This window comes from Corvus moneduloides, chromosome 7 (assembly GCF_009650955.1).
Source record: "Corvus moneduloides isolate bCorMon1 chromosome 7, bCorMon1.pri, whole genome shotgun sequence".
Classification (NCBI taxonomy): Eukaryota; Metazoa; Chordata; class Aves; order Passeriformes; family Corvidae; genus Corvus; species Corvus moneduloides.
In genome coordinates this window covers 26,302,536-26,318,113 of record NC_045482.1, presented here as the reverse complement: position 1 = coordinate 26,318,113, position 15,578 = coordinate 26,302,536, and the positions used below count along the sequence as shown (strand labels likewise).

The following is a 15,578-nucleotide window of genomic DNA, read 5'->3' as shown; positions in this document are numbered from 1 at the left end:
GTAATTACTTATTATAATGATAGGAGATCTTGACGAACCGTGTACTACCACATAAAAAAAATGCAAACTTCACAGTATTTTCTGCACGTTTGTCCTGGTGAGGGTACAACACTACCAAAAGCAGTTAGAGGCTGATGTTTGGAAAATCTGTGGAGCCCAGGGACTGGAGATCTTTCACTGATGGTGTCCTCTTTATCAAAGCTTTTGTTCAGGAAATGTTAGTGACCTTTCTGGATGGCCTTCACAAGCGGAAATTGATGTGTTTTGTCCCCCTGACTCTTCAGGTGAACCAGGGAAATAGGAGCAGGACAGGTTTGTTAGCACATCTTAGTTGTGGCTGCTAATGACCCTGCCTGCGTTCCAGGGAGTGAACCTCTGAAAAGGACCTGCTCTAAGAAACATTGGTGTGACCATGATGGGTTTCTGGGGTTTATGATTTTTTAAGTATCTTCAGTGTCCCCTAATCAAAAATCTTCTAAATTTGTACCGATTGCTGCTGATGAAGGCTGTCTCAACCTTGAAGAAGGTTATAAACTGGATCATGCCACACCTACTGACACCAGTGTGAAATGTGTACTGGAAGAATTAATAAAGTTAGTCTGAATCTTTGATTTCTGTGCAAACTGTTTTGGTAATAATGTTAGCTGTGTTCGAGAAACCTGCTGTTCTTTGGGAGCATTTGAAATACTTTCTCTCTAGGACTTGGATACATATTTTTCAGTTATTTTTTCATACATGTCACAAATGTTGAAGGCCTTCACAACACAGAGAGCTTAATCAGATATTTGGGCAAAAGGCCTTCTCTGAAATTCCATTTTGTGTACTATTAGCTCAAGCTGCTATTATCTGTCATGTTTTAAAGAAGCCTAAGAGTTAATGTCTAAATCTCACTTGAATGCTTTTGAACAGATAACAATTATATTTGTGGGATTGTCCAAAGCATTCTGCAAAAAATTAAAATACGTGGAGAAGATATTTCCTTGTTTTTATCTGGAGGGTAATTAAATCTACAAGAAAAGAGTCAAAACCAATCAATAAAATAACTTCACAGTATGAAAATTAAAAGATAATAGATTAATTTCTCCTTTTGTTTTTTTGTTAATTTTATCATTATTTTCTAAAAATCATTAGTGAATAAAACCCAGAAGACTCACGTTGATATACGTAAATATTTTTCTTAATTCCAGAAGCAAGATTGCTTATGAAAGTTCTAGTAATACTCATGACACTGGAAATGCTGTCAGTAATTGCTTGTTTTTCAGAAGTTGGGATACTCAAGGTCAGCACCCTTTTCTCAAATGCAAGTCAACATCTGTATTGTTGTGTGGTTTGTATAAAAAAGTTGGCTCATAGGTACAATTCGACCCTCTTTGTCATTATTTCTTTGCTAATTATCTTGTCAAGGAAAACATAGGAGAAAACAACCGAACAACTCGGCTAGTAAACGTTCTTTTGTGAGTGTCCAGATGTTTTAAATGGTTCTATAGTGTTGAATTATTCATTGTTAAAACCAATGTTTTTAATAGGCATATAATGCAGTTAACTCCAGGAAGCAAAGTTCCTGTTCTGACAGGCAAACTTCCAAAGCAAATGGAGCAATAGGTCAGGAACTATAGGTAAGGAGCTGTAAATGTGAGAGCACCTGAAATAATGTTTTTTTTCTGTCACATCAAGTGGGGGGTATGAAGTCTCTTGAAATGTGTGTGCTGGGATTATGTGGTGGGAATCAGGATACACCTACTTTGCTTTTGGTTTTACCGTGGGTCTTTTCTAATCTTCCCTAAGCACAAAATTTTTCATCTCTTTCTTGTCTGCATCCATCACAAAAGAAAATATGATGATAACATCCTTTCTTGGAGAGTTTTTTTATCTTGAGAGGTGTGTGTTTGGTGGTTGGTTTGTTTCCTTTTCAATATTGCCTTCTTATGGAAGCAGGGCCAATGGAATGATTCTCACTGTACGTGCACATCCCACCTTTTTGAACTCCATATCCTATTTCAGCTAAGCTTTATAAAGAGATACCAGTCTCAAATATGTACCAATCTGTGTTGGGTCTCTGACAAGGGATGTATCAGAGTTGTTCTGCAAATTATTTGGATTGCTGTGCATGTACAAGTGGACTGGTGCATCCCAAGCACTTCACTGTACTCTGGGATTTCATTTGGCATGTACTAACTGTGCCATGTCCTGCACTGAAGGTCTGTGCATGTACAGCTGCTGGTGCAACATTCAGTGTTGCAAAGTTAGTTTTGACTGAGGGACGGGCAGAAGAGTGGCCTTGCATCTTGTCAGAGTGTCCATTCAAAAATAATCTTCACTTGGAGGAAATTCCTGCATGCACTCTGAGTCAATCAATCATTACTCTGTTATCTGTTGAAAGTTGGGCTGTATTAGTCCTGGTACCCTCAGAACTATCATCAATTTTTTAATGCTGTCCTAAATCCTCAAGCCTTACATTTACATTTTTCATAGTTAGATACTAATTCAGGGAAGGTTTCCTAGCTGTTGTTTGGCTGTTTTTTCTTTCTTTCTTTTTTCTCTTTTTTTCCCCCTTTCTTTTTTAGAAGAAAGCAAAATAAGGATCCCAGAATTAAGCATGGAAATGATGTTGCAGTGCTGTAGCAGCAGAGATACAGATGAATGTGCATTGGGACAGAAGCAAAGGATATGGAAATGTAGACGAAGCATCTCATGGTTACAGGAGCTAATTGCCACTTCTCAGGCTGGAGCCTCTAGAGATCCCCGGGAAAACCTTAAAAGGGTTGCTCTAAAATGGTTTCCTCTTGCTGAGATGCTGAGACACTTGGTGTCCCATAGATATCCAATCCTACCTTTGGGGAACAGTGATGGACAACTGGATCACAGGCTGATTGATGTGCTGAGTTCTCTCGTGGCCCAGGAGCAACCACAGGGAGCTGAAAAGAGCCAGAAGTCTAGACACTGTTTAAAGTGAAATCTCTGCGTTCAGTTATTTCCAACCTCATGTTTTAAGTGTTGCTGAATAGTCCTATAGATCTGCCTGCTAGGATTTTGGACCTTCTTTTTAGAGGTTCTCAGCCCCTCTGCTGGTTTTATAGAATGCAGAAGTTTGGGTGAATTCAGTGCCCTGATGTACTCACCATCTTCGATTACATCTCTGATCTTTGTTTAAATCTCTGATCAGGTAACAAATTACAGTGAATTTAAGACTCTCAATGTACAGTTGTTTTGTTTGGGATTTTTAAAAGTCGAAATAGAATAGTTATGGCCTGATCTCATGGTGTGTACCTGGAGACTGGCACTCCACAGACCCTCCAGAAGTTCCCTTTGAGATTCAAAGGGTGTAAGTCATAGGGAATCTGCTCAGGATGATGGTACTTATTTACTTGGCTAATTATCTTCATGGCTGCAACATCAGTGCAGACTTGTCCCTGATTTATCTATCTTGCAGATCTTTATAGGCCTTTTTGCTCTTGGGGATCAAAGAGATAGAAAGGGTTTTGTATAGAAGTTTGGGTTTTGAGATCCATCCTTCAATGCACTAATATAAATTATATTGATTACATTGATTTTCTTTCATATAGAGCTAGATTTTGATTACAAAAGTATCTGGGTTGTTTTAGAGATTCATTGTACAAAGAGATGAGAAATATTTTACTATAATCTGTCTCAATATGGAAAAGGTATCACTCAGTTTTGGAATAATCTAAATTCATTTTCATAACTATAGAGCAAGTTTTGCTTTTATTCGTTGTCTTTTGTAGCCCTTCCTTTCCCCCCGATCCCTGTAAATTGCATATTTACTCTCTGAATGCAAGAACACTGTGGTGGCCTGAGATCCCAATGACCTGCAGGCCTTTTCCAGTAATTATATCCATGTTTGCTCCATGGGAGATTCAATTAAAAATGAGAGGGGATTGTTATTATTATTACTATTATTATTATTACTGCTCCCTACTGAAACCCTGCATTATGTTCTTGAGTGTTTATGTGACAGCATAGTAATGAGAAAATTTACTTTATTTAATTCCATTGCTGTTCGAACAGTATGGGCTCAGAAATTCCACTTGAGTGTTAGCTTAGCCCATCTGTCCTCAGACGCAGATGTGAAAGATAGAGGGGAGAAACATAGAGGCTGCTCATGTGAGTGAACAAAACTAATTTGGCCCTGCATTTTTGTGTGAGCTTGGGGAAGAAATGAAGGATATGTTTAGGTTTTGAGATCTTAGTGCAGCATGAGGTACATGCTAAGCACAGAACACATTTTTACATGTTGCAAAAGCCCCCATGGCATGACCCTGTGTGTCACTTCCACACAGAAATATGAAGTTGTAACTCCTACATTACATACCTGTTCTTGGGGAAAACTGTGCTGTGCACACCACCTGGGGTGTTCTCTAAAGTCAGCCAGGGCATTACTGTACTCTTGCAGTGGCTTTTGCAACAAGAATCATTACCTTCTTTAACTGCAGGGTACCCTATCAAATCTCATTCAGTGAAAGGACATTTTCCAGTTCTTCAAGCATTCCTTGTCTTAACAGCAGCTCCCATGTGGTTGCTGTCCCACCAGACTGGGACATTCTGGAGGGTTAATTTCAGTTCTCACATGTGAGTTCAAGCACAAGTGTGCTCTGTCTCCAGTCTCTGTCTATCTACTAAGTAGAAAAAGCACCACCTGGAGATAGCACAAGTTGGCGTATGTGTTGCTCATATGATGACCTCTGTATGTTTTGTTTTTTATTCTCCTTTCTAGATAATTGTGATGATGCACTGGTCTCTCCCTTACCTTCAGCTGCCCTTACCAGTTCCTCTGAGCTCTTCAGTACTCACAGTTCCAGCTTTGCAAAACTCAACAGGCGAGATGGTAAGATTGCAGTATGAAATGCCTAAACTATTCATTTTAATCACATTTACACAGAATAACTTTTTATGCTGTTTGTATGCAGTGCATTCAGAGGCAAGTGGAATAGAGCCATTAATTTATGCTCCTGAGAGTGCGCTGTGTAGGAGCAATTTCCTCCTTTATTATAGAAAGCTTCTATTAAATTTGAAGCTCTCCATTTCTCTTGTAGAGACATCATTAAGGAAGTTCAGATAGTCTTTTTGCTTCTCATGAGTTCCCATATTTTAAGAGTTTAAAGGTCAGTAGGCTTGGGACCCTATTCTAAAATGTAGGTGTTAATAGCGAGTAGATATGAAATTCCAGTGGAATTCAGTGACTACGCAACTCTGCAGAAATAGCGAACATGAAAAACAACTTTTCAGGCATTTGCAATCAGGAATGTTTGAGGTCCAGTTAATGAGTTCACACACAAGGTGGAACTATTAGTATGAAACTTACTGCCAACTTCTCTTTTCTGATACTATTTTGGGCATCATTTGACATCCTGTTGCAAATTTGGGTTGTTGGCTCCCATCTTATTTCCAAGGTAGAGCCTCTAAAAGTGGAAAGCCCTATATTATCATATTACATATGATTTTCATTTTAGGAAACACTAGAAAGAACACTACTAGAAAAAAGGTTTTAATTGAAAATAAACGAGAATTTTCATTCTTAAACATCTCTAAAGTATGTTTTAATCAAAGGCCATTTGATAAACCTGTAGAAAGACTCTCTTATATGCTTGGAACTAATGATAAGGAGTTGCTAGGCCATTAAAGAAGTGTTAGATGGGAGTTACTATATCATATTTAAACTCTAGAACCAGAGTTCCTCAGCAAGTAGAAGGTCATATGGCTAACTGCTCGACAACAGAAAGTTGTAGACATTGAGCATGATATTTGAGTTTGCCCTGCCTTTGTCTCCAACTGCTGTCTGAGATGGTGTTATGGATATGTTTATGTGATTGTGCAGATGGCTCTAATGGCTAATTTTATCTGCAGAAAAGAAGAAGTAGTTCAAAATCAGTATTGCAAGTCAAGCTCTGGCTGTTCTGTATTTAAAAGAGATATTAACAATGTCTGGAATTATGACAGTGGTTTAAATTTAAGGTCAGAAATTGAAATAGGTCTTAGTTAACTGTCCTACAGTTTTGTCATGGGGTCAGATATTGTATTTTTTCAGCAATCCAGTGTCACAGTGGTAAGGTCCATGCTGTCTTTTGCACTAGTCATGGGAACAGGAGACAGAGTATTGAAACGGAGCCCTAAGTAAGGGGGTTGTTTCAGCAACTTTGATTTAATGTTTTGAACACTTATGTGATAACTGATGAGCTGAGGCCAGCACAGGGACCTAGAAGCTAAACTCTACCTTGTTTAATTCTTCTGCTGCATGGACTTTTGTAGGAATGTGCAGATACAGTGCTGGCAGGGTTCATATGGGGACTTGTTGTGGGTTAATCCCCAACAACAATAAAGTCCCACACAGCTGCTCACTCCATCATGGCCTTACCCACAGCCACAGTCCTTTTGGAAGTAAACCTGTTCTTGCCTTCCCCATGGCTGCAGTCTCTGCTGGGTCATGGGCTTGGCCGCAGCCACATGCTTCGGCATACTCCAGTATGGCCTCATGCACAGCCACAGGTGCTTCAGGGTGTACCTCCTGCAGTGTGAACTTACCCTTGGGCCACAGTCCCTTCAGAGGTATCAGCTGTGGTACAGATGTAACCATGGTCACAGCACTTTGAGATGCACGTGCATCTCAAAGAGACGAGAGCATGTGCTCTGGCATGGGCTTATTCACAGCCACAGACACCTGGGGTGTCCTTTTGCCCCAGGGACTCGTCCACAGGTCACAGCCCCTTTGGCTTGAGTTCACACTGGAGTTCCAGCCTGGCCAGTGCAGCAGCACAGGAACAGCAGAGATGCCCTGGACTTTTGCCAGCCCAGAAGCATGGTCAGTGCTGTTATCAAAATGTTTCCAGGCCCAACAGAGTAAGATGATAAGCAGTACAGCAAGCAGCAAAAGCAAAAAGTAGCTACTAATGAGCAGTAGACTAATAAACAGTAAGAGAAGCAAGCCCTATGGCAAACACAAAAGCTGCTGATTAATAGCTAACCAGCAGTAACAGCTGTAAATTCAGTCTAGCACATTCCAATCAAATCTGTAATTATCTTGAACCCTTTGAGGCCCATGCTGGGCACGTGCCATGGACAAACCCCAGCAGCTCAGCCCCACACAACCACTCACTCCCCCTGGTGGGATGGGGGAGAGAATCAGAAGAGTAAAAGCGAGAAACTCATGGGTTGAGACAAAGACAGCTTAATAGATAAAGCAAAGCCACGTGTGCAAGCAAAGCATGACCAGGAGCTCATTCACCACTTCCCATGGGCAGGCAGGGATTCAGCCAATCCCCTGAAAAACAGAGCTCCATCACACCTGACGGTGACTCAGGAAGCGATCACTCTGAACATCCCCCTTTTCCTCCTCCTTCATCCCCCCATCTTCAAATGCGGAGCATGATGCCATGTGGGATGGGATATCCCTGTGGTCAGTTGGGGTCAGCTGTCCTGGCTGTGTCCACTCCCAAATTTTGCTTCCTCCCAGCCTCCTCTTTAGTGGTGTGGTGTGAGGAGCAGAAAAGGCCTTGGCCTGTGTGTAAGCAGTTCTCAGCAATATCAGAAAAATGTCTGTATTATCAGCACTGTTTCCAGCACAAGTAGCTCCATACCAGCTACTGTGAAGAAAACTAAGTCTACTGTTGCCAGAGCAGTACCTCACCTTGGGTTGGAGGAGCAAGCAGTGGTAGATGGTAGCTGTAGAAACTTTCTTTGACTGTCACTTGAATGCAAATAGTAGATATCTTTACAGGAAATAATATTTCCTAACAAGGACTGGCCTGTGGCTTTCTGATAATGTTGAATGTTTTGATGAGCTGGCTTAGCTTTGCTTGTAATTGATAAGACAGTGCTGCAAGGAACAGAGCCTCTGGGTAGAAAGCCAGATCAATATATTTGTTAATGTAAACATGAATGCAACAAGTGAAGATGAGTTTTTAAAGCACGACCCAGTCCTTTGTCAACAGAAAGTTCAAATTCATCAAGTGGATTCAGTAATAGATAACAGTAAGTAAAAGGCTGTTGTTTAAAAAAAAAGGGCCTGCAGTAGTGGAATGTGCCATTTAAAAAAACAAACACACAAAGCACCCATGAGTAAAGCTTTGTGTGCACAGCTGAAAGCGCTCAATTAAAATGCTGATAAATCCATACTGGTACTAAAGAGCTAGTATAATTCTGATAAATGTGATTCTGAGGTATGAAATATATTATTTGCCCGTGAGAGGGATTTGTCAGCTTTTTTGTGTATAGTAAATAAATAATGAAAAATAATAGGAAAATTGCTACAACATGACTGTATCACCTAAGATTTTTCAGTTCTTATTAGTTCTCAGCCTGAGTAGTCAGTACAGGCAATTATATATGAGAATATAAAACATATATAATGTCAAAAAGAATTTGTTTTATGGCCAGGAAGTGTTTGATCTGGACATTAAAGTAAAATTCTGCAGTAGGGAAGCACTTAGTTGCAGCGGGAAGTCCAGGAGATTTTAGTGCAATATAAAGCCATTTGAGCTGTTTGTAAGGCAATGTAGGGTGGAAATAATATTTCCCTGTGCTTTGTATTAATGAACTACAAAAAGCATTGACTGCATAACACTGGGCTTACATGCAGTTTTTGAAACAACTATGGCAAAATGTACAAACAGTCTGAAAAAGAAACAGAAGTATTTTGTCATATTTCTTGGAATCATATGGGTCTCCAGCTGAGAAACCATCAGATCCATGCTCTCCACATATTTCTAACATTATGATTTGTTGCCATGGAGAATATGAACAATATATCAGATTCCTGTGGTACTCTTTTTCCACTGGGGCATTTTCCCCATACCATGTTGAATGCCTCCTTTGAAATGATCCACAGAAGATGTGAAATGTGTGAGCTGTGAGGAATGATGGTGTTGCACAATGTGCAGAATCCTATCAATGCCAGAAAGGGGAAATACTGAGCATCCTGTCTCTCTTGCTTTCGTGTGAGAGACAATGTGACATCTTAACACCTTAGTACTTTCCAGTTACCTAAAACAGGTGTGGAGATCTGATGGACCTAATCAAAGCCAAATTTTTGTCTGGTTTGCCTTTATGCCACACTTAATAAAAGTTGTATGGTCCTCTTCAGTATCTTTGTGCCCAATTGCAGGAAAAGGATGTCAGGTTATGCTTGTATCTGTTCAAAGGTGTTGATGTGCTGTAAACTGTGTCTTCAGTAGCCCATGTTGTTGCCTTTTAGAGCCTTCTTGTCCTTTCTCTTGGGCCTGTGCTGGCAAACAGTCCTCAGGGCAAGCATCACTGGTGGGTAGAGGAGCAAATTACTCTAAATAGTTGCTCTGCTTTGGTTGTGCTTTTTTGCTACATACTAAAAGAAGTTTTTGACACACTATCAGGAATGATGTGCATAAAAGAAGTGTGCAAAACGAGATTGTGCTGGAAGAAATGCCAGTATCCCTTGTGCTACCTGCTCTATATAACAGAGTAAATGTGGAGGAAAAAGAACATTTATTGATTTTTGGCACTGACAGGAGTATTTGGTGAGGATCTGGGATAACCACAAAAGCAAGCAGAAGCTGTTTGCTTTATTAGCAGAAGTGAGAGAGGCCCAGTGGGAAAAGCTTCGGTTCTGCCCTCAGTCATGCAGTTGATGCAGCTTTGCTGTTGCAGGGATTTTAGCTGCCATTCTTACTAGCAGTAGAATTACTGTCCACTTGTGGAAATGGTAATGGTGGAAGGTTTGGGAGAGAGAAACACAGTGGGCTTTCTTCTGCACAGGAAAAAATATATGAAGCAGCTGCTGTTCTGTAAAGACATGGCCTGTAACTGATATATTGCAAGGCCAGCTTTGGAGAGGTGATGCTACGAGCAGGTGTCAGTGCTGTGTCCACAGTGCTTGCATCTGAAGAGTGACATTCCCAGCACACAAATGTGCTCATGTAAAGAGATGCAGTTCAGAGACACCATGTAATCTATGATTTTAGGGCTCAAGCTCAGCACAGATCTCCCAAATTTCTGTTCAGTGTATATCATTTGTTTGACTTCAAAATTATAAGCCTGTGGTGCTCAAGCTGGAAAATAGCAGTGCACAGTAAAGCCAAACACTTTTGTGGAAAGCATATCACATTCCTGCCACTTCTAGCAGCAGAAGGGAGAAAGCATAAACTAGATATTTAGTTAAGATATTTGACATACTACTGGGAAGCATCTGTGCTAACAGGCTTGGCTTAAAAACTTAAGTATAAACTAGAACATAGAAAGCACAGCTTTTGTGGTTTTTTTAATGGAAGACTCACCAAATATTTTTGTTAAAAGTTGTTTTCCTTCATCTAGTTGTCATTCTCTATGTTGAATGAAGGAAAGATGAAAATGCCAGCTTTCTTTTAATATGTGCTGAAAACATCTAGAATCGGCTCTTTTGAGTCATGAATGGAACAACTTTGCCGGAACTTCTGAAGCAGATTTTTATATCATGTCAGTTCCTGGAATAAAACTGGGGGGGGAAAAAAAAGCAACAACTATTGTGTTCAGAGTCTATTTTAGGATATTACAATCCAAAAGAAGTTTGCCCTTGGCTCCTGTGTGCACTAGTTACAAGTGTGTGTAGGAGAAATCTGTAGTTTGTTGTCTTTGAATATAGCTATATAGTTTGCATCTTCAAGGCAAACAACATACTTTCTATATGGCACTTAAAACATCAAAATAAAAAAAGGGTGGCATGAGAGGTAACCTTTTAACAGAAAGTAACTTTTTAACAGAAAGTGTTATACTCTTATATAAGCTCTATATAGGTATGGAGTTAAAAGAGCTATGAAGTAGTCAAAGAAGAAATCAGTAATGAAATTCCTAGTATTCTCATTAGGTGTTTCATGGCCTGCTTATAGGAGAGAGTATTCTATTTAAGGCAGGTAAAATAATCAGTGATGATGAAGACTTCTATTGTGATTGAAAAGGGTAAATCATGGCACTAAGAAGCAGTATGCATTGGCTTGGTTGCAAACTATTTTCCCTGGAGAGTTCTTGTAGAAGAATGAAGGCTGAGTCATCCAGGGCAGCAGGAACAATACTCCATTCCAGGTATGGAATAGATATGGTTCAGTTTCAGGAGTTCAGATAAATCCTATATTAATAAATTGTAAATAGTGACAATTCTAACACCTATTCTTAGACAAAGGGATTTCAGTTGAGAGTTGGAAAGTACAATGCAATCCAGGGAACACAAGACATTTTTAAAAGTGCAGAGTTACTGAAATTGAGTTCATTGATAGAAACCACATTTATTAATCTTTTAACTCTATTCACCTCAGTGAACTTTTCATGGAGCAACTTTGAGACAGATCAGTTAATAAGATTAAAATAGTAAGATAAAACCACTCCTAATAACCAAAGTTTAGTAATGCATTTTGTTTGGAAATGCTTATTTGGAATCATTCTTGTAGTTTACATGAAGAGTTGTTAATGCTTTATTCACAACTGTTTCCTGTGTTTTATTCCTAATGTGACTGTGTTCACTGTAGTCACACTGGAGAGCTTTTCTAAACGTAATTAACTGTGACAAAACAAAAAGGTGTTGGGTTGCAGAAGCAGTGGCAGCCTCAAAATTTGATGTCTTGGCTACTTGGTTGATGGCTTCTGTGTTCTTCATAGCTGCACTGATTGCTTATTGGTGAGGCTGAATTGAACGTAGGGTGTATGCAGAGAATAAATGTGTGCCAGGAGAAACAAGTTAAAGGAAAATAAACAGCCTGTAATTCTAGGGTGTAAAAGAAAGCACGAGACCATAAAATAATACATTCCAGTCTGGAATGATTTGCTTTTTAACCATAAGCTCCCATTTATTGTGGTGAGCAAAGTGGTAAAATGCAAGCAGTGGTTGCAGTTCCGTTTCATTGGGTTGGTGTTACCACAGGCCTGTTCAGCCTTTAAAGGAATTCAGGGGATACTGCACATCTTTACTTTTAAAGGACAAATGTGAATTACAAGCTCATGTCAGAGACAGCCTACTTTACAGCGAATTATCTGAAATGCTCTTACAAGCTGTAGTTAAACCATTCTTTCAAATACTTAATAGGGCTCAAATAAAGATAACTAACATTTTGCATTTCTTTCAGAACATAGCAAAAAGGAAAATATCAAAGCAAACTGCAAGTTACAAGTCCACATTCCCAGATTTGCAAGGAGGGAATAGATACGATTTTTTTTTTTTTTTTGTGATTGAGGATGTGCCAACTTCATTGATGTTTGTACAGCTGAAAAAGTATAAATTTCCTTAAGATGTCTTAAATTCAGAATTCCTCTTGAACTTAGGTTAATGGAGATAACCTCATGCAAGCACACCTCATGTAGTTTATTTCCTAATACTAAAATATGAAAAAACAGCCACATGCTCAAGTAGAGCCCCCTGTGATGCCCTGAAATAATTTAATGGTTCTTTATCAAGCATAATTTTTTGGTGCTGTTATTGTCGTCTAAATTCTCTTCATCCAATCTTTCAGGAGCAGGTGGCTGGTCCCCACTGGAGTCCAACGAGCAGCAGTGGCTCCAGGTAGATCTGGGCGACAGAGTGGAGATCGTGGCGGTGGCCACCCAGGGCCGGTACGGGAGCTCGGACTGGGTGACCAGCTACGCGCTGATGTTCAGCGACACCGGCCGCAACTGGAAACAGTACAGACAGGACGACACCATCTGGGTAGGTCTGAGCTGGCAGTGCCTTTGGCCCTAGATCTCTCTGCTTCAGGCTCATTTTGGTGTTTGGAGAAACAGCTTTGGTTTTACGTCAGAGGAGTGCTGTGGTGGTGAGAGAACAGACCTGAGCGACTCCACGGAGTGTTTTGATCTAAATGGGTTATGTCACTGACTGTCTGTGTAATACAAGTTTAGGCCCTCAGGACTACACTGTTTTTCAGACTATGAGGATGATCAGGGCACTTAAAATGACCTGTGTGCTTCTGTGCCTGGTTGGCTTTGATTCAGGCACACCAGGGTAAATGGGGCTTTCTCCAGGAAAGATGAAAATTAATTCTGTGTCTTGTACGTGTTTGGCCAGAACACGAGAGATCATGCTGAGGAAGATGGGTGGTAAATTGCTCCTCAGCTGGAGAAGACTGGAGCTGCAGCATAGGTTGTGGGATGATTTAGGAGACACACTAAAAGCGATCAAGGCTTTTTCTGATACTTTAATGCAGACTTGACCATTGCTGCATCACAAGTCCAGTGCGTGGCTGTGCCAGGTGCTGTTGGTAGGAGTGCATGGGTCAGCAGTGGCACCACAGGTGTGGATGGAAGTTTACAAGTCTTCCTTTTGTACAAAAAGTGGTAACTGTTAGTGAATTGTAGGAAATTGTAGGATTTTGAATTGTAGGAAATTGAAAAATTGTAGGATTCTCTCTATGCTGTGTTCTGTAGTTCTGTGGATCAACAGCCCTGGTAGCATCAAAATATGTAGTGTTAAAAGAAACAGATTCTTCATGAAAATAAAGGGAAACATGTTAAGAGTAACCAAGTAGACTTATGATTTTTCTTTGGTTATTAATTTGTTTAAATGATGTGTCACAAAAGCAGATTTTGCTTCCAGAACATAGTGACTGTGAATGATGAGACTCAGCGTGCAGCAGGGAGAGAGGAAAAGGACTGCTTAATTTTTCCCTGAGTGTGTTGTGGCAGTGGAGATGGGAGGTGAACTTCTGTAGGTCTAAAATCTATGGTATTGTTTTATCATGGTTTGATTTAGGGAAGTCTAATGAAATCCTTCTTCCCTTAGAAAAGCAACTTTGGTCCTAAGATGGTCATAAAGTTGTCAAGTGCTTCACCTGTCACTTAAAATGTTATATTAGGCTGTCTTTGCTCCAATATTTTTATTTATTTATTTAAAAGCAGTGGAATTTCATTTTGGACATAATAATGATCATTTAATCTGTCTCTTGACTTCCACCCCTGGGAATCTGAAATCCATACTGAGATATTTTTACAGATTTGGTGTCAGTTAAGTGCTTCTTTGCCTGAAAATATTATGTGGCTTATTAAAATTTTATATTAGGACAAATTAATTTTTTTATTCTACGTCACACTTTTATTTTCTTTTGTAAATTTTTCTTCTTAACAGGAAACTTGAAAAGACAACACATAGAATTTACCACAACAAATCTTAATGCCCTAGGGATCCAATTTATGGGTTTCTTATCTGGCACCTAATATTGCACATGAGAATAAGAACAAGCCTAGCAGGCATTTAACAATGAATTAGGATTTATGAGCAACTTGGACTCCCTTGTTTTACTAGAGGGATCAGGCATGAAGTTGATCCAGGGCAGATCCTGACACAAATTTCAAAGATTAAGCAGACCTGGAAGCTTGCTTTCTGGAGAGATAATTTTTGTACATGTTTCTAATGGAAACCACCATAGGCTACAGAGGATTATTTTCTATATAACTGAGGAAAAATGAAATAGAATTTGGGTGTGGAAAAGGAAACAAAGGATTTGGATTATTGTCCCCTCACCATAGTTTCTAGGAGTCACACTGACCAAGTGAGCCAGTAATATAATTCCAGTCCAGAAGAACCATTTGCTCCGTGTTCCCAGAGGGCTTGAATGGTTTGTTAGGATGTATCGCCAAATTTCCTGGTGGAAATATCTGATAATGTAAATCCAAAGTGGGCTCATTTGACATTTCATTAGACACTTTGGTCCACCTAAACTGGCAAGTCTCATTAACACTTAGGAGGTTGTATGTCTACCCATGGAATTAATGAAGATCAAGAATTCCTTCTGTATAATTTTTATTCTAACTAAAGAAAAAGCTGATTCTTTTTTCTTGGCACTTTTGGATTTGCTTCACTGAATTAAATTAGACCTAGAGAACCATTCAGAGCACAAAGAGGAAAGCCAAAGAGGCTTTCAGAAGCATGTATAGAATTGTAATTTCAAATTATGCAGCATTTCTCTTTTATTGGCAGTTATCCTTTCCTTAGGGTTTTTTCTGACTAAGAAGAAACATAGAAGTGTGCTGTCCAGCTGAATGTTAAAGGTTTTTTCAGACCCTTGGATGAAATGAGGACAAGCACGACATGGTGCTTGTCCTAAACATCTGGCTCTTGAACAGCTGTAAGGGAAGTTCTGCATTGCACACCCCTAGGAAAGAACCATTGTCCTTGACCTAAGGCAGGGCAGTGTAGTGGACCATTCCACAGGGCTGGGAAAGCAGCTCCCCAGGGTAGCCTCCACTGTCACAATCTGTGGCAATGTACCCTGTACCAATCTGTCACAAGTGTGGTAGTTCCAGACTTGGGAATGCGTATCTGTGCTGGCTTTGGTTCAGTGATGTTTTTTGCTCAGCAGGAATGAAGACATCCTTCAGTTATCGAGACTGTTTCCTGCACAAACTGAAGCCAGACCTCCATACCAGTTACACTGGTATGAAGGAAATTAGCAGCTAAACCCAGCATTATCCCATTCTTTTTTTTGGGATGGGGGCGATGGTCTGTCAAAGAAGGATTTAAGGCAGTAGTTTCCTATATCAGGGTGAGATGGCAAGTTACCAATCCTTAATTTCTACTCAACCCAAGTCAGATTTGATGTGCATTTTCTCCCAGCCCACGTGCATGACCCAGAGAGAAA

General features: G+C 39.9%; 1 protein-coding gene across 1 annotated transcript in view; it reads left to right on the top strand.

The window, feature by feature from the left end:
• The window catches only part of CNTNAP5 (contactin associated protein family member 5), a 279,817-nt gene that overhangs the window by 65,046 nt on the left and 199,193 nt on the right, over nt 1-15,578 (top strand). The window contains exons 2-3 of the mRNA XM_032113776.1: nt 4,733-4,843; nt 12,459-12,652. Coding sequence (XP_031969667.1) covers nt 4,733-4,843; nt 12,459-12,652 — 305 coding nt within the window. The remainder of the gene's footprint in view (nt 1-4,732; nt 4,844-12,458; nt 12,653-15,578) is intronic.